At 38.4% G+C, this 25,764-nt stretch overlaps 1 protein-coding gene across 9 annotated transcripts in view; it reads left to right on the top strand.

The window, feature by feature from the left end:
• Nucleotides 1–25,764, top strand: part of PIAS2 (protein inhibitor of activated STAT 2) — a 130,669-nt gene that overhangs the window by 3,527 nt on the left and 101,378 nt on the right. For 6 of the 9 annotated variants that reach the window (XM_034943622.3, XM_034943616.3, XM_034943615.3 and 3 more), the window contains exon 2: nucleotides 23,038–23,512. In XM_034943622.3, the coding sequence (XP_034799513.1) occupies nucleotides 23,038–23,512 (475 nt within the window). Of the gene's footprint in view, nucleotides 1–7,763; nucleotides 7,853–10,448; nucleotides 10,558–23,037; nucleotides 23,513–25,764 lie in introns of all 9 variants that reach the window. The other 3 variants (XM_063597264.1, XM_034943617.3, XM_063597266.1) reach the window with 1 other exon arrangement.

The raw sequence follows: 25,764 nt of genomic DNA, 5'->3' as shown, positions 1-25,764 counted from the left end.
TAACTAGTTGTGAATTAATGTGGGACAAGATCATAAGATTTGATGGCCTGAACTTCTGTCACTGCTGCCTTGCTTCCTCCTTCAAAAATGGTCTGGAGGGCAGGGCTTGGTAGCTCACACCTGTAATTCCAGCGCTTTGAGAGGCAGGAGGATCGCTTGAAGCCAGGAGTTCTGGGTTACAGCTAGCTCTGATCTTGCCACTGCACTCCAGCCTGAGCGACAGAGGGAGACCCTGTCTCAAACTAGTCTGTAGAAGAGCTAAGCACAGGGATGGAGGAGAGCAGGAGTTGAGTTTCTGGAATCACTTACCTCTTCTTTAACCAGAGCAGCTTTTTCTTTACCCTTCCAGTTGCATATTTCCAATACTGTGGCCTGCTGGTGGCAGTCATTCACAAAAAGGTCCCTGCTACACTTTAACCTGGTTAATCTACTTTCCCTGCTTCTCATCACTCAATGGGGAGGAGGGGGATCTATTGTAGTGACTTTTTTTTTTTTTTAAGGATCTCCCTTCTGTATTCTTCATCCCCTTCTTTTCATGCATCGAGAATTTATTCTGTGTGTGTCTCAGAATGAGAGAGAATGTGCCTGTGAGAATCTGGTTGTGCATTTGGCCTGAGAGAGCCAGCGATGATAACTTTATCAATAGATACTGGGTAAACCAGAACATTTACCAAACTGGGTAAATTTGTTGTGTCATAATTCGAAGATCAGATTTGGGTCTTTCATGCTAAGAAGCCTAAGTAATTCTGTAACAGAAGGTCTTCTGTCTAGAAGGCTTAAGTGTTTGGTTTCCTTACACCTACCAGGAGTCACCATCCTGATAACTTCAAGTGCTGTTAGGATGCAGCAGGAGAATGGGAAGTTAATGGGGGATTTGAGGTTAGAGGTCCTCATCACGCTCCTCTCCCCATTTATTGGGCAGGGATATAGACTAATAGCTATGATAGATATAACAGAATCTTCCATATGATTCAAAGCTATTATGGGATGCAACTAAAATTTCCAAGGCTTCACCTGAGCTCATGTCTATGAAAGCACGTTCGAAACAAAATATATTTGACTTAAAGTGAAATAGGCTGGGCGCAGTGGCTCAAGGCTGTAATCTCAGCATTTTGGGAGGCTGGGGCGGGTGGATCACCTGATGTCACATTTTTTATTCTCTCATTTCCATTTCTCATATTTTTTAAATGAAAGCAATATTTGTGCAGACAGTATTGAAAAAATTCAAAATAGTGAAAGTCTTCCCTTTTCCATTAAATCCCACTCCCGTTATGCTTTTAACCATTTTTGTTTGTTTGTTTTTAGGGTTTTATTGTTGTTCCAAAAGTCTAAAAATATACCATGCCTTTCTCTCTATATTTTTTCAACTCAAAAAAAATATTTCTTAACTTTTTGCTAGATAAGAAATTTAGGTCATTTTCCACCTGTCCTAGACTTTGATTTCTATCAGTTACATTTTGGTTCCTAATTTTGCTGTTATTTTTAACTTTTTATTATAAATTTCTGTTTATTGACCTATCACTTTTAGACAGTATATTTGGCCCTTCATGTCTGTGAATGACTTATCTTTGGTTTCAACCAACCTTGGATCAAAAATATTCAGGAAAAAAGGTTGGTTACATCTGTACTGAACATGTACAGACTTTTTTCCTTGTCAGTATTTCCTAAACAGTATAGTATAACAACCATTTCATAGCATTTGCCATATATTAGGTATTGTAAGCTAGAAATGATTTAAAGTACGTAGGAGGATGTGTATAGCTTATATGCAAATACTATGCCATTTCATGTAAGAGACTTGAGCATTCTTGGATTTTGGTATCTGCAGGGGACCCTGGTACCAGCCCCCTACGGATACTGAGAGACAACTATATTTCCTCACTTCCTGGTCTTTCAGAAAAAGATATAACACCGATCCCTTTCCTTTTGGGATTTAAAAGCCAAACCTTGCCTTTGTTTTTCCCTCCTCCCTTCCTAGCCTTTGTTTTCTTTTTTCCTTTTTTTTTGAGACGGGATTTTGCTCTTGTTGCCCAGGCTGGAGACCAATGGCGCCATTTTGGCTCACTGCAACCTCCGCCTCCTGGGTTCAAACGATTCTCCTGCCTCAGCCTCGCGATTAGCTGGGATTACAGGCACCTGCAACCATGCCTGGCTAATTTTTGTATTTGTAATAGAGACAGGGTTTCACCATGTTGGTCAGGCTGGTCTTGAACTCCTGACCTCCGGTGATCCACCCCCCTCCCTTGGCCTCCCAAAGTGATGGGATTACAGGCATGAGCCGCTGAGCCCGGCCCCAGCCTTTGTTTTTGGTTAGTACTGTTACATTGGCAAGATTTATTGCATTTATATAATGTTTTATAACTCTTCTAAAGTTTTCTGTGCTTCTGCAGGAAAATCTAGAAATTGAGTACTAATAGCCACTCTTTTAAATATGTATGTTGACATGAGTATTAGTTACTATAGAACCAAGTACTGTGGAGCCATAGAGAAACTTCACTTCTGTTAAACCTGTGATCCTTAAAAAGGAAATATAACAAAGTCAGCCGGGCACAGTGGCTCACGACTGTAAGCCCAGCACTTTGAGAGGCCCAGGCAGGCGGATCGCCTCAGGTCAGGAGTTCGAGACCAGCCTGGCTAACATGGTGAAACCCCGTCTCTACTAAAAATGCAAAAATTAGCCCGACGTGGTGGTGGGCACCTGTAATCCCAACTACTCGGGAGGCTGAGGCAGGAGAATTGCTTGAACCCGGGAGGTGGAGGTTGCAGTGAGCCAAGATCATGCCATTGCACTCCAGGCTGGGTGACAAAGCAAGGCTTCGTCTCAGGAAAAAAAAAAAAAAAAGAAGAAATATAACAAAGTCCTGGTTGAATGAGGAAAGCTCATTGAAGTTATTTTTTAAATTTAATATTATAATGGGTTCTCATGTTGTAACCATTCAGCTTGTCTTGGTAGACTTTCCGGAGTCTTGGCCTGCCTTTTCTAATTTGGGAAGCTTAGTAGACCTGTTACCCAGCTGTCATCCTGGGATTACTTCACATTGTTCTCCTGGGTTAGATCTATTGTTATTTGGATCCCATGTTTTTCTCTTTTAGATACCTTTTTTATTTTACAGGAATACAGTCTTCAATAGTTGTTTCTGGAAGGATATGCTGGTGATAAACTTTCTGAGTTCTCGAATGTTGAAAATGGCTTGTCTTTGTTCCTGATTGAAAGTTTACATGTGGAATTATAAATTCCTCAGAAATTTGAAAACTTTGCTGTGGGAATTTAAAATACTTGGTGTGCTAATGAGAGGTCCATTGCAGATCTGATGGTTATTCTCCTGTAGAAGATTGTAATCTACAATTGTAGTCTACGATCTACGGGATTTGTTTACATTCTGAAAGGTTTCTTTGATTTTGTCTTTGAACTTTTCTATAAAATTTATTTCAGTAGTTATCTTTAATTTATAAGAGTTCTTCTATCATCTTTCATTTTTCTTTCTTTTTAAATAGCAACCTGTCCTTGATTTATGGGGAAATACCTTGAATTTCTCTGATGCTAATTTCTCTAGAGTTCTTGAGACATTTCTCTGAATTGGTGACTCTAACAGTGGGTTCGTATTTAGGTATTCCATACTAATTTTTGTCTTTTAAATATTTAAGTTATTTGATAAGTACAAAAGATTATAACAGGTAAGGCATATGTAAACAAACATACATGTAATTACCAACCAGTTTACTAATTCATTAGTGTAACTTTAGCAGGATGCACTTTCCTGATCACATCCACTGCAACCATGTCCACCTTCACCAATGACAGTAGTCACTGTACTGAATTTTGGATTCATCATTCCTGGTCTGTCTTTATACTTTTAACATATATACATATGTAAAATTTATTTATTTATTTATTTATTTTTTGAGACGGAGTTTTGCTCTTCTTGCCCAGGCTGGAGTGCAGTGGCGCGATCTTGACTCACCGCAACCTCCTCCTCCCAGGTTCAAGCAATTTTACTGCCTCAGCCTCCCGAGTAGCCGGGATTACAGGTGTGCACCACGCCCGGCTAATTTTTTTGTATTATTAGTTTTCACCATGTTGGCCAGGCTGGTCTTGAACTCCTGACTTCAGGTGATCCACCCGCCTTGGCCTCCCAAAGTGCTGGGATCACAGGTGTGAGCCACTGTGTCCGGCCATCCATATTTCTTAAATCCAAATGTTTGAAAATGAAGAGAAAAAAACTGTAAAGTTTCACCAAATTTGTCTTGCAGAAGAACCCTGACCTGCACTGATATTGTAATCTTTGTTGATCTCACTTAGTGTGAATATTTGTATGTTTCACTGTAGAGATTCTAGGAATAGAATTGCTGGTATTTAAGAAGAATGTGTGCATATTCACCAATATTGGATAATGTCAGATTATCTTCCAAAAAAGGTGGTGTCAGTCTTCGTTCTCTCGAGCAATGCAGAAGTTTTCATTACTCAGCTTTCTTGCTAACATCTACTTTTGTCACACTTCAAAAGGTTTTATCGGTTGGGCATGGTAGCTCACGCCTGTAATCCTAGCACTTTGGGAGGCCATGGTGGGTGGATGGCTTGAGACCAGGAGTTTGAGACCAGCCTGGGTAAAATGGTGAAACCCTATCTCTACCAAAACAAAACAAAATTAGCTGGGCATAGTGGCCCACACCTGTAGTCCCAGCTACTTGGCAGGCTGAGATGGGAGGATCACCTGAAGCTAGGAAGTGAGCTGTGATCATGCCATTGCACGCCAGCTTGGGCAACAGAGTGAGACCCTGTTTCAAAAAAAAAAAGTTTTTACCCGTGAGTATAAAATACCACCTTTTAGTTTTCATTTTCTTTTGCTAATGAGTTTGAGCATCTTTTACTATACTGATTAGCCATTCTTCCCTTTTTTTAGATTCCTATTCATGTCTTTTGCCCATGTTTGTACTAGTTTTTTAAAAAAATTATTTCTTACTGATTTTTAATAGTTTCACAGTTGGATGCATGTGGTGCAAATTTCTCCTTTCAATTGGGCTCACTTTTAAATCATTTTTATTTTTATTTTTTGAGATGGAGTCTCACTCTGTAGCCCTGGCTGGAGTGCAGTGGCGTGATCTCAGTTTACTGCACCCTCCGCCCCCAAGGTTCAAGAGATTCTCCGTCTCAGACTCCTGAGTAGCTGGGATTACAGGTACCCGCCACCATGCCTGGCTAATTTTTGTATTTTTAATAGAGACGGGGTTTCACCATTGGTCAAGCTAGTCTCGAACTCCTGACCTCAGGTGATCTGCCCACCTTGGTCTCCCAAAGTGCTGGGATTATAGGCATGAGCAACTGCATCCAGCCTTATGCGTTTTTTGATGAGTAGAAGTTCTTAATTTTTATGTGATTGCATTTATCAGGCTTTTCTTTATGGATAGTGCTTTTGAATCTTGTTGAAGAAATTTTTCAACAGAGTTCTCGAAGATATTTTTCATTATTGTAAAAGTATAAGACGTAGTTTTTTTGTTTTTTTTACCTTTTCTCATTTAAGGTTTTAATCCACCTGGAGTTGATTTTGTATACAGTGTGAAGTGGTGACCAAGATGCATGGTTTTTCCTCAAAGAATAATAAATTGTTCCATCATCTTTCATGCAAATTTTTTTCTTCACTGGTTTGGATGCCATCACTCATCTGTGCTTTGGTTCTGGACTCTGGGCCGTTAGTCTGTTTTTACAGAAATTGTTAAAAAGTTACAGTAACTAAAACAAGATACTGCTGCTGCTAGCATAAACAAACTTCTTGCCTGGTGAGGTGGCTCAAGGCTGTAATCCCATCACTTTGGGAGGCCATGGTGGGAGCATCACTTGAGCCAGGAGTTCAAGACCAGCCTGGGCAACATGGTGAGACCCCATCTCTGTGTAAGATAATATTTTTTATAATAAAAAACCAAACTTCTTTTGATATATAGCATACACATAGGAAGTACACAGATCATGAAATTATAGCTGGATGAATTTTCTCAAAATAATAATCATGCAGGTCAAGAAAGAGAACATTACCAGCACTCTAAATATTCCCCTCCCCAGTGGCTAACCTCACCTCATTCTTCCAAAAGCGACCTACTATCCTAACTTTAACAGATTAGTATTGCCTGTTTTTGAACTTTATATAAATGGAACCTGTGTAGTATATATACAGTTGCCCCTTGGTTGTACCTGGGGGATTGGTTCTAGGATCCACCCTCCCAATAGGAAAATCATGTGTACTCAAGTCCTGAAGTTGGCCCTGCAGAACCCATGTATAGGAAAAGTTGGCCCTCTGTATATGTGGGTTTCACATCCTGCAAATACCATATTTTTGATCTGCATTTGGTTGAAAAAAAAAAATATGCGTATAAGTGGACCTGCACAGTTCAAACCAGTTGACAAGATACAGTTGACCTTTGACTAACACAGGTTTTTGTTATTGGATATGTTATTGTTATTCAATATTCAACTATATGTTATTGTTATTCAAAGGTCAACTATATGTTATTGTTATTCAAAGGTCAACTGTATTCTGTTTCTGTATATGTATTCTGTTGTTTCTGCCTTTTTTTCTGTTTCGTTTGCCAGATTCATCCTTATTGTTGTCTGTAGTTGTAGTTGGTTCATTCCCTTTTGCTAGTGATATAGTAGAGTTCCAGTTGCTCCATATCCTTGTCTACCCTTTTAATTTGAGACACTCTGGTGAATGTGTAGTGGTTTTAATTTGCATCTCCCTAATAAGTAATGATGTCAAGCTCCTTTGAATGCGCTTATTGGCCATTTGGGTTTCTTTTGTAAAGTGGCTTGCCAAGTCTTTTACTCATTTTTATATTGGGACATCTGTCTTTTCCATACTGATTCGTAGGAGTTCATTATACATCTTGGAAACCATCTCTTGCTGGTTATGTTTTGCACATACCTTCTCTTGTTTCCCCTGAGTCTATTCAGAGTTCTGCTGGACTTTTAACCTCTCCATTGCCCTTTTCCATTGGCAAATATCTCCGGGGAAGGCATCAAGAGACTCAGCTTTGCAGGCTCTCCTTCTTTTCAGAGTCTTGGTGTCTCAGGTCCTTACTGCCTTTGTAGTGCCTCCTGCATTCACACAGATTTTTGTTTTTTAATATTATATTCAGTTGTTAAGTTCTCACAGGGAGGGTTGGTATGAAACAGTCTAGTCAGTCATTGAGGGAGACAGAAGTAGCACAAGTCCTCCTGGCTTGTAGTTGTTCAAGGAACTTCTTGATTGTTTGCTTCTCCATGTAATTTTAGAATCATATTTTCATGTCATACACCCCCCCCCCCCCCCACACACACACACACATACATCTTGTTGGTATTTTGATGGGAAATGCACTGAATCTGTAAATTAGTTTGGAGAGAATTACATTTTGCTGCTAAGTTTTCTTAACCACAATCATTGTAATCTCCATTTCTTTTAGGTTTTTTACAACATCTTTCAATAAAGTTTTGTTATTTTCAGTTAAAGTATTGCAAATATTTTGTTAGATTTATTTCTAACAAATTATTTTTATAGCAAATCATAAATATTAACTTTTTATAATTATACTTTGCTGGTGCACAGAAGTACAGTTTGACTTTGTATAATAACCTTGCTATACTCCTAATTGTGATAAATTATCTTTAGATTTCTTTTGGATTTTTCTATGCAGACAGTCCTATCTGTGAATAATGACCTCTTTGTTTCCTCCTTTCCAATTCTTATGCTTTTTTTTTTTCTTTCTTTTTCTTGTCTTAATGTGCTGGCTAGGATCTCCAGTACAATGTTGAATAGAAGCTGTGATGGGGGCATCCTGATCTTGTTCCTGATTTTAAAGGGAATGCTTTCAAAGTTTCACAGTTAAGTATGATGCTTGCTGTAGGTTTATTATAGATAATCTTTTCAGGTTAAGGATGTTCCCTTTCTTAGTTTGCTAATTTAAAAAATCATGAATGAATTTTATCAGAAGCTTTTTCTACATCTTTTGAGAAAATTATTTCTCTTTTGTAATCTGTTAACATGCTGAGTTATATTAATTTTTTTCCCAATATTTAAACAAACTTTGTGTTGCAAGTATAAATTCAACCCTGATCTATCTGTTCCTTTTTTCCACTGGACTCAGTTTGGAGATATTTAATTTAGGATTTTTGTCTCTCATAATGAGTAAAACTAGCCTATAGTTAAAAAATATACCTTTTCTCTTCTGGAAGAGTTTATGTAACATTAGAAAGGTCTGTTTCTTAAATATTTAGTAGAACTTGCTTATAAAATTATTACTATTGTTTTCTTTGAGGAATGCTTCAATTGCTTTGGTTGTAGGACTGTTCATATTTTCAAGTTTCAAACCTGTTTTAGTAGTTCATACTTTTATAGAAAGTTGTTCATTTCATCCACATTCTTGAATTTGTAGCATTTAGTTGTTAATCTCTTCTTTTCAGTTACTTGTAGTTAATATCCCCTTGTCTTTTTTTAAAATGCCTTCTTTTTTTCTTGATAATTTTTGGCTAAAAGTTTGTCAATTTTTAAGGATTTTTCAGAGAATCGAGTTTTTGATATTGTTTATGCTCTTTAGTGTATCCTTCCCGTTTCATTAATTTTTGCTCTTCTTTTCTTTTCTTATATTTCCTTTGGAGTTCTGTTCTTTTTTTCTAATTTCTTAAGTTGGGTGCCTGTCATTAATTTTCAGCATTTTAACATAGTTATTTAAGATCATAAAATGTCTGCGTATTGCCTCCTTGTTTTGATGTGTGTGATATTTCCGTTATTTTTACTTGTATTTTTCTATTTTCCGTTGTGAATTCTTTAACTTATGAGCTATTTAAAAATTTAATTTCCAAACATGAGAGTTCCTCTAGTTGATTTGGCTGTTGATTTGTAATTGCATTTTGGTTAGGCAGCCTGTTTGTGTGTGATGCCAATTGGTGTGTCTAATGCCAATTCTTTGAAATATGTTTAGACTATTAAAAATGTGGTCCATTTTAATAATTTTTATTTGTACATGAAGAGACTATGTATTGCCTGGTTTTTGGTGCAGTTTTATATATGTTCATTATGTAGCCTTGTTAATTATGTTGTTCAAATCTCATATCTTTATTTTTTATTAAGAGAGCAGAGTTAATCTTTTACTAGAATTTTGTTTTGTTTTTCATTTTTCTTTGTAGTTCTATCGATTTTTAAACCATATTTTAACATTATTACTAGCACATGGAAGAACCGTAATCCTGTAATCTTAGCACCTTGGGAGGCTGAGGTGGGAGGATCACTTGAGCCCAAGAGTTTGAGACCAGCCTGGGTACCATAGTGAGACCCCCATCTCTGTTTTTTTTTTTTTTTTTTGAGACGGATGGAGTCTTGCTGTGTCACCCAGGCTGGAGTGCAGTGGCGCGATCTCGGCTCACTGCAGCCTCCGCCTCGTGGGTTCAAGTGATTCTCCTGTTTCAGCCTCCTGAGTAGCTGGGACTACAGGTGCCTGCCACCATGCCTGGCTAATTTTTGTATTTTTAGTAGAGATGGTGTTTCACCATGTTGGCCAGGCTGGTCTTGAACTCCTGATCTCAGGTGATCTGCCCACCTGGGCCTCTCAAAGTGCTGGGATTACAGGCCTGAGCCACCGCACCCGGCCTTCTAGGTTATTTTTCTTTTTTTGTCAGTTTTGTCTAATTTAAAAAATTTCTCCTCGCCCTTACATTTTTGTGTCCTTTTATTTCAGTTTTATCTCTTTCGAATATAATACCATTGAATTTTAAGAAAATTAAAAATCTAGTCTGATAGTCTTACTCCTTGTAGTTTTAATTAAACTTTTAATGAAGATAATTGTCAATTCACTTGCATTTCTAGGAAATAATACAGAGACATTCCGTATACTCTCTCTAGTTTTTTTTCAGAGTTAACATCTTAAAGACCATAGTACAGTATCACAACCAGGATATTGACATGAACACAATCAAGATATAGACCATTTTATCACCACAAGGATCCCTCTCTCCAAAGTATTGTTATTTTATAGTCACACTTGTTCCTGTCTCATCCAGTTCCCTCACTCTCTGGGGCCCGCTCATCTTTTTCATTTCTATGATTTTTGTCTTTTCAAAAATATTACATAAATAGAATCACACAGTGGATAACCTTTTGGGTCTGGCTTTTTCATTCAGCATAATTCTGGAAATTCATCCAAGTTGTTGTATATAAACAGCTCATCCCTTTTTATTGCTGAATAGTTTTCCACGATATGAATTCACTATAGTTTGTTTAACCATTCACCTGTTGAGGGACATCTGGGTTGTTTACAGTTTTTTGATAATTATGAATAAAAATGCTATAAAGATTTGTGCATAGGTTTTTTTGGTAAACTTACGCACACATCTTTCTCGGAGATAAATGCCCAGGAGTGCAGTTGCTGGGTTGTGTGGTCATTGTATGTATAGTTTTTAAAGAACTTGCTAAACTGTTTTCCAGAGTGGCTGTACCATTTTACATCCCTACCAGCAATGTATGGAGTGATCCAGTTTCTCTGCATCCTCGCCAGCATTTGGTGTTATCAGTGTTTTTCATTTTAGCCATTCTGGTAGGTATCTAGTGATATCTCAGTGAGGTTTTTATTTGCATTTCCCCAATGGCTAATGATGCTGAACATATTTTTATGTGCTTATTTGCCATCTGTATATCCCAATCCATGACATGTCTCTTTGTGTCTTTTGTCCTTTTTCTAATTGAATTCTTTTTCTTTTCCTGTTGAGTTTTGAGAGTTCTAAGTATATCCTGGATAGTAGTCCTTTGTCAGATATGTGTTTGCAAATGTTAATATTTTCTTTGAGTCTGTTGATTGTCTTTTTTTCCTTTTAAAGGGGTCTTTTGCGTAGCACAAGTTTTAGTTTGTGTGAAGTCCAGTGTGTCATATTTCCTTTTATGGATCTTGCTTTTACTGTCAAATCTAAGAACTCTGCCTAGTCTTAGATCCCGAATATTTTCCTGCTTATTAAAAAAAAGTTTTACAGTTTTATTTTTACATTTGACTCTGTGATCCATTTGGAGTTATTTTTGTATAAGGTATGAGACTTAAGTGGAAGTTCATTTTTCTGTCTATGGGTGTCCAGTTGATCCAGCACCATATATTGAAAGGCTGTCTTTCTTCCACTGAGTTAATTTTACACCTTTATCAAAAATTATTTGGGTATGTATGTATATGTCTATTTCTGGGTTCTGTATTCTCTTTGCTTGATCTATGTGTCTACCCTTCCACTAATACCATGCAGTCTGTCAGTCCTAGCTAAGTTGTAAAATGGGATAGATTGATTCCTCTCCCTCTGTTCTTTTTAAAAATTGTTTTGGCTGTTCTATTAATATTTCTTTTGCCTTTTCATATACATTTTAGAATAATCTCATCTATATCTACAAAAATCTTGTTGGAATTTGGATAGGAATTATGTTAAACCTATATATCGGTTTGGGGAAAGTTGACATCTTTACTATGTTGAGTTTTCCAATCCGTGAAGAATTTATTTGTTTAGGTTTTCTTTTCTCTTTTTTTTTTGAGACAGAGTTTTACTTTTGTTGCCCAGGCTGGAGTGCAATGGCACGATCTCGGCTCGCTGCAACCTGTGCCTCCCGGGTTCAAGCGATTCTCCTACCTCAACCTCCCGAGTAGCTGGGATTACAGGCATGTGCCACCATGCACGGCTCATTTTTTTTGCATCTTTAGTAGAGACGGGGTTTCTCCATTTTGGTCAGACTGGTTTCGAACTCCCGACCTCAGGTGATCCGCCCACCTCAGCCTCCCAAAGTGCTGAGATTACAGGCGTGAGCCATCGTGCCCGGCCTTTAGATTTTCTTAGATTTTTTTTTTTTTTTTCAGTGTTTTGTAGCTTTCAGCATATAAGTCCTGTACGTGTTTGTTACATTTTTACATATGTATTTTAATTTTCTTTGGAGTGTTATAAATGGTGATGTTTTTAACTTGTTTTCACATGTTCATTTTTAGTGTATAAAGATGTGATTGGTTTTTGTGTGTTGATTTTATATCCTGGGACCTTGCTGAACTCACAAGTTCTAGGAGTTGTTTTGTAGATTTGTTGAGATTTTCTATGTAAACAATCATTCCATCTACAAATATAGTTTTATTTTTTCCTTTCAACTCTTACTGCTTTTATTTCCATTTCTTGTCTTATTCTGCTAGCTAGAACTTTTAGTACTGTGTTGAATGAGGGGTGATAGTAGGCATCTTTGCCTCAGTCCCAATATTAGAGGGAAAGCAATCTTTCCGCCCTGAGTATAATATTGGCTTAATTTTATTTTTTTGGTAGACCTGTTTATCAAATTGAGGAAGCTCTCCTCTATTCTTGTTTTTGAGGGTTTTTAAATCATGAACAGGTGTTGAATTTGTGAAATGCGTTTTTCGCATTGATTGATTTGATAATATGATTTGGTTTTTTGTAACTGTTAATATGATGTATTCTATAGATCTCAAAACAAATACAGAGATAAGACACAGTGAAAATGCTGAGCAGCAGTGGCATATAATGAACCAGTCTTGCATACCGGAATAAACTCCACTTGGTCATGGTGCATAATGACCATGGTGTTTAATTCTTTTTATATGTTGCTGAATTTTATTGGCTAATATTTTGTTAAGGGTTTTAACGTCTATATTCATGACGAATATTGGTTTGTAGTTTAATTTTTTTTTGGAGACAGTTTCGCTCTTGTTGCCCAGGCTGGAGTGCAATGGCATGATCCTGGCTCACCACAACGTCCGCCTCCCAGGTTCAAGCGATTCTCCTGCCTCAGCCTCCTGAGTAGCTGGGAGTACAGGCATGTGCCATGGCTAATTTTGTATTTTTCTTAGAGATGGGGTTCTCCATGTTGGTCAGGCTGGCCTCGAACTCCTGACCGCAGGTGATCCGCCTGCCTTGGCCTCCCAAAGTGCTGAGATTACAGGTGTGAGCCACCGCAGCCGGCCTGTAGTTTAATTTTTTGTGTTGTCTTTGTTTTGTTTTGGTATCATGGTAATATTAGTTTCATAAAATGAATTTGGAAATATTCTCTCATCTTCTGTTTTCTGGAAGAAATTACATTGAATTGTTGTTAGTTCTTCCTTATTTTTATTTTTTAATATTATTTGAGACAGAGTTTCGTTCTTATCACCCAGGCTGGAGTACAATGGCACGACGTCGGCTCACCGCAACCTCCGCCTCTAGGGTTCAGGTGATTCTTCTGCCTCAGCCTCCTGAGCAGCTGGGATTACAGGCGCCTGCCACCGGGCCCAGCTAATTTTTGTATTTTTAGTAGAGATGGGGTTTCACCATCTTGGCCAGGCTGGTCTTGAACTCCTGACCTCGTGATTCAACTGCCTCGGTCTCCCAAAATGCTGAGATTACAGGTGTGAGCCACTGTGCCCAGTCTCTATTTTGAATTTTTTTCAGATGAGGGCTTACTCTGTCACCCAGGCTGGGAATATTGGCATGATTATAGCTCACTGCAGCCTCAAACTTCTGGGCCCAGGGTATCCTCCTGCCTCAGCCTCCTAAGTAATCAAGACTACAGTTGAGCACCACCAAGCCGTGGTAATTAAAAACAATTTTTTTTTTTTTGGTAGAACCTGGGTCTCACTTTGTTTCCCAGGCTGGTCTTGAACTCCTGGCCCAAGTGATCTTCCTGCCTCAGCCTCCCAAATAGCTGGGATTAAAAGGCTGGAGCCACTGTTCCTTGCCTATATTATCTTTTTTTTTTTTTAAAGATGGAGTCTCACTCTGTCACCTAGGCTGGAGTGCAGTGGCGTGATCTTGGCTTACTGCAACCTCTGCCTCCTGGGTTTAAGCGATTCTCCTGTCTCAGCCTCCCGAGTAGCTGGGATAACAGGCTCCCACACCACACCCAGCTAATTTTTTATTTTTTGTAGAGGCTGTGTTTTACCATGTTGGCCAGGCTGGTCATGAACTCCTAACCTCAAGTGATTTGCCCGCCTCGGCCTCCCAAAGTGCTGGGATTTCAGGTGTGAGCCACCATGCCCAGCCAATTTTTGTATTTTTAGTAGAGACGATGTTGGACCATGTTGACCAGACTGATCTCAAACTTCTGGCTTCAAGTGATCTGCCCACTTGGCCTCCCAAAGTGCACCCTTGCACCCTACTACCAATTTATATGCCTTCATTGCTCAGCATTTTCATTCTGTCTTATTTTTATATTTTTCCTGATGCTGTCAGGATGAGATCTGTGTTTTCTTAACCTCACAAATTTGATACTGTTATTTCATATAGTAAAGGTTTGTTTAGTTGACTACCTCCCTCCCCACATTTGTTTTCTGTGAAAAACGAACATCATTCTGTGATCTTAATACTCATTCTGGGCCCAGCATGGTGGCTTATGCACTTTTAGAGGCCAAGGCGGGAGCATCACTTGAGCCCAGGAGTTTGAGACCAGCCTGCAAAACATAATGAAATCTCATCTTTACTAAAATTAAAAAGATTAGCAGGCATGGTGGTGTGTGCTTGTAGTCCCAGTTATGCTGGAGGCTGAGGCAGGAAGATCACTTGAGCTCAGGAGGTTGAGGCTGCAGTGAGCAGTGTTTGCACCACTGCACTCTGGGCAGCTGAGCCAAGACCCTGTCTCAGATAGCAACAAATAACTCATTCCTCTAGATTACTCTGGTTCGGCAGTGGTGAGCTTTTTGCATTTCACTTTCATTGAGTGTGTTAGGCCTGCCTTTGTCTTCAGGACTTTTGCATTTGCTATGGAATGCCTTGGAATGCTTTTCCTCAGGTATCCATAGAGTGCTTTCCTCCTGCTTCAGTTACTTATTCAGTTACTATTTCAGTGAGGCCTTTCCCCTTTAAAATGGCAAATCCTCTACTTCTTCACTTTTTGTGTCCCTTCCTCCTTTGTTTTTGTTCATTTTATTCATCATGACCTGCCATATTATATGTTTTATTTAATTCTTTATTAAGGTTTTGGTCTGTTAAGCTCTCCAACTCATTAACCAGTCGTTGGAATTTTTTTATATTTATAACTTGGAAACAATTGATACCTTTTCAGTGTTGAGTATTTTTATCTAGTAACATGCATGATACAGTCTGTTTAATTTATTCAAAGCTTTTTTTTTTTTTTTTTGAGATGGAGTCTCACTCTGTCACCCAGGCTGGAGAGCAGTGGTGCAATCTCGGCTAACTGCAACCTCCGCCTCCCAGATTCAAGCAATTTTCCTGCCTCAGCCTCCCAAGTAGCTGGGATTACAGGCACCCTCCCATCACGCCCGGCTAATATTTGTATTTTTAGTGGAGACGGGGTTTCACCGTGTCGTCCATGCTGGTCTCTAACTTCTGACCTCAGGTGATCCACCTGCCTCAGCCCCCCAAAGTGTTGAGATTACAGGCGTGAGCCACTGCACCCGGCCTCAAAGCTTCTTTTATTCTGTAGTTCTTTAATGTACCTCTTGCAAAATTTTAAAATTTATTCTTTTGCATTTTATGTTTTTGTGTTACTTAGGTTTTTTTAATACTCTTTTTCAGCCATTTGAAAATGTATTTGATATACGGAAAATTCAATGTTTTGCCTTAATATTATTGGTTTAAATTTTTCAGTGGATTGTCTTATATTTCTAATATAGAGAGTCTTGTCATTTGTAAATAGTAAATGTTACTTTTAAAAAATTTATATTGCCTTGCTGGGCATGGTGGCTCATGCCTGTAATCCCAGCACTTTGGGAAACCGAGGTGGGTGGATCACTTGAGGCCGGAGTTCAAGACCAACCTGGCCAACATGGCAACCCTGTCTCTACTAAAATACAAAATTTAGCCAGGTGTGGTGGTGTGTGCCGGCAATCCCAAGTATTTGGGAGGCTGAGGCAAAGAATCCCAGAGGCAGAGGTTGCAGTGAGCCAAGATGGTGCCACTGCACTCCAGCCTGGGTGACAGAGTGAGATTCTCTCTCTCAAAAAAAAAAAATTATATTGCCTTGGTGTAGTAGCTCACACCTGTAATTCCAGCACTTTGGGAGGTCAAGGTGGAAGGATCACTTGGACCCAGAAGTTTAAGACCAACCTGCACAACACAGGGAGACTCTGTCTGTATGAAAAGTAAAAATTAACTGGGCTGGCCTCCCAGCTACTCTGGAGGCCGAGGTGGGAGGATCACTTGAGCCTGGGAGGTTGAGGCTGCAGAGAGCCAAGATCGTGTTGCCACACTCCAGCTTGGGCAATAAAACGAGATCCTGTCTCAAAAAAAAAAAAACCCAAAAATTATATTGCCTTGTATTATCTAGAATTTTTAGAATACTGTCAAATGACAGAACATAGTATACATTTTAGAAGTCTTAGCTTTGTGATTTAGTGTTTCATTTTTAGTATATTAGCTATTGCTTTCTGACAGATACCAGTTATCATGTTAACAGAATTTCTTTCTATTCTTGTTTATTGAGAGATTTCATCAGGAATGAATAGAATTTTATCAAATGCCCTTCTAGCATTTAGCCATTAATCATATGGCTTTTCTACTCAAACCAAAAATCCGTTTGCATTTTCTCTATCAGTTGTCAGAATAATGATGAATTTTTCCCTTAACATCCTTTAAAGGAGATCAGTGATTTTTAAAGTATTATTATGAATAAAATGAAACATTACTATATTTAATCGGTTTGAATCCAATGCAGTTATTATTCTTTTTGATGCTCAAATTTTCTCATCTTAGGCTACTAGGAGCCCATTCTGGATGTTTTCTTTGCCCTTCTGACAAGGCCCCGTGATCTTTGATAGCTTCTCTGTTTTCTGGTGCGATAAAATATTATAGGCTCATCTTGTGCATTTCCTGCCCCAGACCTGCAATCAGCCATTTATTTCCCCAAGGAGTCTGGGTTCCTTTTATGGGAAATAGTATTTATGCCATAATCGCTTTTTTACCTCACCTTCAAACAGACTAACAGTTTTTGTTTAATGAAATCTAGAATACCTTTAGATTTACAGAAAACTTGGGAAGATAGTAGAGTCCCCACATGCCCACACCCAGTTTCCCCTGTTCAAGCAAACTTTTGAGTTATCGAAACACTCTTAAATTTACAATGATAGAAAATTCTTCGTGTCCCCAGTACACAGCTTCAGAAGTTAATCAACTCCAGTCTTTTGTCATATATGTCCCCACCTACTTCCCCCAAATTATTTGAAAGGAAACTCCATATATTGTATAATTTTATACATACTCAATCTTATGACTGTAAGGATAGAAATAATCTTAACCAAGCAATTTACTTAATTTATGTTAAACCATTCTTATATTGGTAGATTAAACTGTATTGGGTGCATTGAGGACTTTTATGTCTACACTCACAGGAAACGTTGATGTGTTAATATTGGTTTGTAAATTGTGTTACACAAAGACTTCTTACGGTCCATGTTGATAAATGAGAAAGAATGTATGGTATACTAGGCCCGCCATTTAATAGGCTTTTGCCTAAAAGTTTGGTTGGATAGGGTGGACTTCTCCCTGCTGAAGTTTGAAAACCAATAATTTGCATGTTTTTTGAATTTCATGTTTTGTGTTCAGCATTTTTCTATATTTGTCTTCTAACACGTATGTATTTCACTCCCTGGCTTTTATTCTCTTGAACAGTTTAAGGAACAGAATTCCATCCTTTCCTTGAAAGCTTGGTGGAATTTATTCATGAAGCTGTCTTGTTTGGGTAGATGTTTTTGGATGTGGAGGGAGGGCAAGACAATATACCTCTTCTTGAATCAGATGGAGTAATTTATATTTTTCTAGGAAACCACTTTTATCTGTATTTAAGTTATTAGAATATATAGTTGCATGCACTATTTTCTTTGTTTAAGGAAATTTGTTTAGGTTTTTTTTTTTTTTTTCATTTATAAGACCATACGTTTGTTTACTTTGCCTTTTGTGGATCTGACTTCACTGCATTTTGCTTTCTAATTAATTTTTTTTTTTTTTTTTTTTTTTTTTTGCTTTTTTCTTTCTATCCTGTAACGCTTCCCCAGCCCTTTTGGTTTATTTTATTATTACTTTTTTGCTTCCTTAATTGACTACTTTATTTTAAATCTTTGTTGTATAATAATAGAAGCATTTAGGGAGATGTTTTCCCTGAATTTGGAATGTAGCTTTTTTTTTTATTGTTTCTCTTAATAGTTGATTTTCAATTTGATTTCTTTAACCTAGGAGTTATTGTAATCATTATCTTGTAAGGGAGAAACCCATTAGTCTCTCAAATAAAAGTGGATTTAATTATAGGGATTACATGATTTCACCAGGAATACAGGACCAGGAACTGGGGCCTCCAATGACCTTTGAAAAGAGTAAGCAGTATCTTTCTGGCTTGCCACATAGTTCCTCTTACGTATGGCATTAGCTTGGTCACTCTTTTTTGAGGGATTATGTTAATCTGGCAGTTTTTCTTTATTCCTACTTATAAATGAAGATGTAGATGATGATTATTCTTTTTTGAGATGGAGTCTCACTCTGTCACCCAGGCTGGAGTGCAGTAGTGTGATCTCCGCTCACCGCAACCACCACTTCCCGGGTTCAAGCATTTCTTCTGCCTCAGCCTCCCTAGTAGCTGGAATTACAGGTGCGAGACACCACACCCGGCTAATTTTTGTATTTTTAGTAGAGACGGGGTTTTGCCTTTTAGGCCTGGCTGTTCTTCAACTCCTGACCTCAGATGATCCGCCCGCTTCGGCCTCCCAAAGTGCTGGGATTACAGGTGTGAGCCACCGTGTCCGTCCTGAGGTAGATTATTTTAATATTGTAGCTGGAGTAGGCAATATTAATAATGCAGTTTGTCAGTTGCCCTCAGCAGCTTCTCGTCTTCTCCTGTATTATATACATCATAGCAGATGGGGAATCTACAGAGTTCATATTGACCTTTACCATGATTTCTAACCTTATTAGCACTTCCCCAAATTCTAGGCCGTTATTGCAGCTTCTGTCTCATGTTTTAGAATTGAAGAGCAATCTCAGGGAAATATTTTTATTCACTGGTGATTACATGTAACTGTCATGTATACCTGTTTGATGAGGTATTTTTTTTTTTTTCGAGATGGAGTTTCCCTCTCGTTGCCTAGGCTGGAGTGCAATGGTATGGTCTCGACTCACTGCATCCTCCGCCTCCCAGTTTCAAGCGATTCTCCTGCCTCATCCTCCTGAGTAGCTGGGATTACAGGCACCTGCCACCATGCCTGGCTAATTTTTTTGTATTTTTAGTAGAGACGGGGTTTCACCGTGTTGGTCAGGCTGGTCTCAAACTCCTGACCTCAAGTGATCCACCCACTTCAGCCTCCCAAAGTGCTGGGATTACAGGTATGAGCCACCGCGCCCAGCCTAATGAGGTATTTTCTACCTAATGAGGTAGCACCTTCAGCTTGCCTTCATCTTTGTATGTAGTGTTTCAATTATATAATATCCCAGCTTTAAAATTTTTAATAATTTTGTGTTTATTTTCATTTGATAAAGGAACAAGGTTGACTTAAAACTCTGGTCTTAATTTATGTTAGTTTTTGTTTAGAATTTAGATTACGTATCTTTTTACACAATTAATTATGCCAACACATTTCTCTGTAGGGAAATTCCTCTGTAGGAATAGCAGTTTTAACTGAAGTGGGCTGACTTGGGAGCCTTTGAGAGGCAGCACAGTGGAGTGGAAAAACCGCTTGGAAAAAATTAGACTAAAGATACCAACATCAGAGGTTGGTGGAGAAAAACAACTGAAATCCATTCTTGGTAGTGTTCATAGCAGGCTAACCTTAACCCCCATGTGGGCTCTGGCGACCCTCTCTACTCACCACACCCACTCACTGTGGGGGAACGGCCTGAAACTTGGTGAAAGACTAAGTTAAGAAAAAATAGGTATTACTCCTAGAGGAAGTGGGATCTGGTAACCAAACAACATATTCGTAGAATTTTACTTAGTAAGCTGCTTTGAGATTATTTTATCAGTAAGTGCTAAATAAAGGAAAGGGATTTTTGATTTTTGCTTTTTGAGATGGGGTCTCACTCTGTCGCCCAGGTTGGAGTGCAGTGGCTCAGTCTTGGCTCACTGCAACTTCCACCTCCTGGGTTGAAGAAATTCTCCTGCCTCAGCCTCCCGAGTAGCAGGGACTACAGGTGTGTACCACCAAGCCTGGCTAATTTTTGTAATTTTAGTAGAGACGGGGTTTCACCATGTTGGTCAGGCTGGTCTTGAACTCCTGACCTCAAATGATCCACCCACCTTGCCTCCCAGAGTGCTGAGATTATAAGCGTGAGCCACTGTGCCTGGCCAAGGAGAGGGATTTTTTTGGGGGGTGTTTGTTATTTTAAAATAGAAATTGATGACCAGAGGGATGAAATGACTTTCCCAGGGTCCAAAGTCTTGGTGCTTGGGCTTGAACCACAGCTGCTGATTGCTGGCTTGAAGTTTTTCACAGGGCCCTGTTGACTTAATTACCTTTGGCTATGTGTCCAGCAATACTTTATCTTTGCAGCATTTTGTAATGCAAAGACTGTCCCATCTGCTGTTCAGAATTCTGTGATTCCGCATTCATAGTCTAAGCTCTTATCTCTTTCTTACTTTTTGTTTGTCTATTTACAACAGCCCATAGAGCCAGTTGCATTAACATCCTTTGCCAAATAATGTTATCACTGGAAATATGAGATATGAGACCTCCTAGAAATTCCTTTGAGAGTCAAGCTTAGGTAGGATGACTTTGTGCTTTGTTTTGTCATTTCTGTAAAACAGCTTCCCTTAAAATGAAGAATATCTGACAATAAGTATAAGGAGTGAAGCAAAGTAGTGAATTCTGAGTTAGAAAAAATCAGTTATGTTTTATCTGTGTGATTGCCTTTTTTAGTGTTAGTGTTCCACAATCAATTGAAGTATTTACTAAGATTGAGGGAAAGATGCATTGTATTACTTGCTTGGGTAAACCCTTCCCAAGAAGCTGTTGTCTTCTGTTTAATGCATGAGATGTTAAGTAAGCTGTGACTGGTTTGTTATGAGATAGGCCAAAAGTTTTCTTGTTTTCCTTCTTTGTTGTCTGCACTGTAGAGGTAACACACATTGTGGTATGTGTTCTATTAGAGTATGATTTAGAGCTACCACAGTGTGGTAGCTAGTGGCCACATGTGGCTCTTAAGCACTTGAAATGTGGTTAGTCCAAATTTAGATGTATTGTAAGTGTAAAATATACACCAGATATTGAAGACTTAGTATGAAAAAATATCCCACTGACACTTTAAAAAATGATTATTTTTAAATTACAAAAAATGATTGCATGTTGAGATGAAAAGATAGTTTTGATATATTGGGTTAAATGACTATGTTAATGTAAATTATCATCATTATTATTATTATTTTTGAGACAGTCTTAATATTGCCTAGGCTGGAGTATGGTGGTGTGATCACAGTTCACTGTAGCCTCAAATTCCTGGGCTGAAGTGATCCTCTCGCCTCAGTCTCCTGAGTGGCTTGGACCACAGGCACACACACCACCATGGCTGGCTAATTTTTAAATTTTTGTGGAGACGGGGTGTTAGTATGTTGTCCAGTGTGGTCTCGAACTCCTGGGCTCAAGTGATCCTCTTGTGTTGGCCTCCAAAAGCACTGGGCTTATAGGTGTGAGCCACCGTTCCTGGCCTAAATTAGTTTTTTTAATGTGACTACTAGGAGGTTTAATGTGTGTCTTCTATTAATTTGTGTTGGACAACACTGAATTAGAGTATAAAATGGCTTGCCAGGATTACAATTTAATATTCTCTCACTTGTACATTATGAAATATAGAGACATATATAAGTACACAAAGTACAGTTATGACAGTGTATATGGATTACTTTGGTATATTTAAATCTGTTTGCATTTTAGTAAACTAGCAAGTATTTATACCAACAAGTATTTAAAAACCATATAGGGTTTTAAACAATTGCTTCTGGGCCGTCCCTGAGACTTAAAATGTACAGAGCAACTGCCCCACATTTCCACTATACTGATGAGACAAGCAGGTTGAAAAGGAATCCCAAGTGACTGTGGAGTGTGTAGCACGGGCTGGGTTGGGGGAGTGATGAGGATGGGATGGGACACCAAACCACAGGTAGTTCTCCTGGGTAGGTTTCTGACAGGGCTTTGGTCAGCTCCAGGTGTTCTTCCTCTTTCTTGCTAGATGATGCATGTGTGGTATCTGACCCAAGTGTGATTTGCCTCTGAGTTCAGAATTGACTGGAAATCACTAAGTAGGTGGATTCCTGAGGCTGCAAGGGGTTAAAAATATTCATTAAGTTTTGCTGAAAAAATAGAAGGTGTGATGTGAAGCTGCAACTGCTTATAACCTTTGTTTTACACCCAAGCACAAGCCAGTAGAGTAGTGTGGAGGAAATGTTGCCCTTTAAGATTGATGACTGCTCATTTCCTTGCTCTTCAAAGGTCTTTTTCTCATTTGGATACCCAGCTTGGCATTTCAGTTGTTTTAGAAGTTTGACTGCTAAATAAGATGTATGTGATTTTTTAGCTTTAATATTTTAAAATATCTTTATTATGTTGTTTGTTTGTTAATGTTTGAATTGGGGTAAAAAATTCATTGCATTTTGGATCACAGTTCTGACTTGATTTTTATGGATTTACTACTCAGCATCAAAAGTTACACATCTAACATTGTGAAAGTCTGATTTTTTGTTTGGTTAATTGGTGATAATTCTGTAACAAACATTACATTGTATATTGGGAGGGGTTGGTTTTGAAAAGGAGTATATTCATTGGTGATAGATTTTATAGTCATAAAGCAAATAACTGTTTGCATTAGAGCATAATCAGATAATGAAGTGGTTAGTAGAAACCAATAGACTATAGATTACCAAAATTAAGATCTTGTACAACAAAATATAATTAACACCGTAACTTGAATGTAATTTTTATGGGATTGTCTTATGAATGGTAATGATTCTAAGTGGTATGTGAAATGCTGTTACTAGCACATGCCAATTGATAGAATGCTGGAAAAATCACATTTTACATTATATTTTAGATAGGATTTTTGTATGCTTGAGGGTGACTTGGCTTATGTTTTTTTTTCTTTCCTTTTAGAATATGGTTTCTAGTTTTAGGGTTTCTGAACTACAAGTATTACTAGGCTTTGCTGGACGGAATAAAAGTGGACGCAAGCATGACCTCCTGATGAGGGCGCTGCATTTATTGAAGAGCGGCTGCAGCCCTGCGGTTCAGATTAAAATCCGAGAATTGTATAGACGCCGATATCCACGAACTCTTGAAGGACTTTCTGATTTATCCACAATCAAATCATCAGTTTTCAGTTTGGATGGTGGCTCATCACCTGTAGAACCTGACTTGGCCGTGGCTGGAATCCACTCGTTGCCTTCCACTTCAGTTACACCTCACTCACCATCCTCTCCTGTTGGTTCTGTGCTGCTTCAAGATACTAAGCCCACATTTGAGATGCAGCAGCCATCTCCCCCAATTCCTCCTGTCCATCCTGATGTGCAGTTAAAAAATCTGCCCTTTTATGATGTCCTTGATGTTCTCATCAAGCCCACGAGTTTAGGTAAGTGTTTGAGAATTCAGTTTCTTCTGAACAAGATAGTAAATGAAATGAGAGACCTTCAACTATTGATTAATGATGTGCTGTTAATATAGTGAAATTGAGGCATCAATGCGGAATGTTTGAATATACGGATAAAAATTCGGCAACCATGACTGAAATCTAATAGAAGCTTTATTTCATATCATTTGATCTTTCTTCTTCTCCAATTCTTTTATTGTAAAATACACATAATATAAAATGTATCATCTTGATCATTTTAAAGTGTACAGTTGAGTGGTGTTAAGTATGTTGGTAATGTTGTGCAGCCATCACTGCCATCCATCTCCAGAACTCTTTTCATCTTCTGAAGCTGAAACTCTGTACCCATTAAACAATAGCTTTCCTCTCCTCTCCCACTAGCCCCTGGCAGTTACCATTCTACTTCCACTGTCTATGATTTTGACTATTCCAAGTACCTCATGTCATTGGAATCATACAGTATTTGTCTTGTGACTGGCTTATTTCACTAAATGTAATGTCCTCAAGGTTCTAGCATGCTGTAGTTTATGTTAGAATTTCTTTCCTTTTAAAGGCTAAATAATACAATAGTATACATTTTTAAAGAAAAATAGTAATCTTTTGCTCACTCCACTACCCACCCCTCAATCTCACTTTCAAGAGGCAACAACCTTAATTATTTTAGCTGTTTCTTCTGGTTTTACTTCTATATTTCTGTGTTATAGGATACCACATTTTGCTTATCCATTGGACACTTGGGTTGCTCCCACATTTTAGCTATTGCGAATAATTCTGTGGACACGGGTATACAAGTATCTCTTTGAGACCCTGCTTTTCAGTTCTTCTGGCTGTATACCCACAAGTGGAATTGCTGGATCACATAGTCATTCTGTTTTTAGTATTTTGAGGCATCACCGTACTGTTTTCCGTGGCAGCTGCATTTTACATTCCCTTCAACAGTGCACAAGGGTTCCAGTTTCTCCACATCCTTAACAACACTTTTATTTTCCTTTTTTTTTTATAGTGGCCATTATAATGGGTGTCAGGTGGTATCTTATTGTAGCTTTGATTTGCATGTCTGTAATGATGGTGATGTTGTGCATTTTCATGTGCTTTTTGGCCATTTATGTATCTTTCAAGAAATGTATAGCCAAGTCTCTTGCCCATTTTTGAATTGGTTTGTTTTATTGTTGTTGAGTTTTAGGAGTTCTCTATATATTCTGGATATAATCCCTTATCAGATATATGAATTTGCAAATATTTTCTCCCACTCTGTGGTTTGCCTTTTTTACTCTGTTGATAGTGTCTTTTGATGTACAACTTAACATTTTTTCATGAAATTCCAATTTGTTTATTTTTTGTTGTTGTTGCCTATGCCTTTGGTGTCATATCCAAGAAATCATTGCTAAACTTCATGCTATGAAGGTTTTGCCCTGTGTTTTCCTCTAAGAATTTTATAGTTTTAGGTCTTACATTTAAGCCTGATCTCTTTTGAGTTAATTTTCATATATGGTATTAGGTGAGTGTCCAGCTTTGTTCTTTTGTTTGTGGATATCCAGTTTTTCCCCACCATTTGTTGAAAAGCCTGTCCTTTCCCTCACTGAATGATCTTAGCACCCTTGTCAAAAAGTATTTGACCATGTATGTGAGGTTTTATTTCCAGGTTCTCTGTTCCAAGGTCCCCAACCCTCAGGCCGTGGACTAGCACCAGTCCACAGCCTGTTAGAAACCAGGTCGCACAGCGGGAGGTGAGCAGCAGGAGGTGAGCAGCAGGAGTTCAAGCATTACAGCCTGAGCTCCACCTCCTGTCAGATCAGCAGTGGCATTAGATTCTCATAGGTGCAGGAACCCTATTGTGAACTGTGCATGTAAGGGATCTAGATTGCATGCTCCTTACGAGAATCTAATGCCTGATGATCTGAGGTGGAACAGTTTCATCCAGAAACCATTCCCCTGGCCTGTGGGAAAATTGTCTGCCATGAAACTGGTCCTGGCCAAAAAGGTTGTGGACTGTTGATTTATTCCATTGGTCTAGATGTCTGTCTTTATGCCAGTATCACAGTTTTGATTACCGTAGCTATGTAATATGTCTTGGAATCAGGAAGAGTGAATTCTCCAGCTTTAATTACTTTGTAAGATTGTTTTGGCTATTTGGGGCCCTTGAGATTCCACGTGAATTTTAGAATGAGTTTTTCTATTTCTGTTAAAAAAAAAAATTGGGATTTTGAGAGGAATTGTAGTGAATCTGTAAATTG

Source organism: Pan paniscus, chromosome 17 (assembly GCF_029289425.2).
Source record: "Pan paniscus chromosome 17, NHGRI_mPanPan1-v2.0_pri, whole genome shotgun sequence".
Classification (NCBI taxonomy): Eukaryota; Metazoa; Chordata; class Mammalia; order Primates; family Hominidae; genus Pan; species Pan paniscus.
The sequence above is the reverse complement of the archived record's forward strand: the minus strand, read 5'-3'. Positions and strand labels throughout refer to the sequence as shown.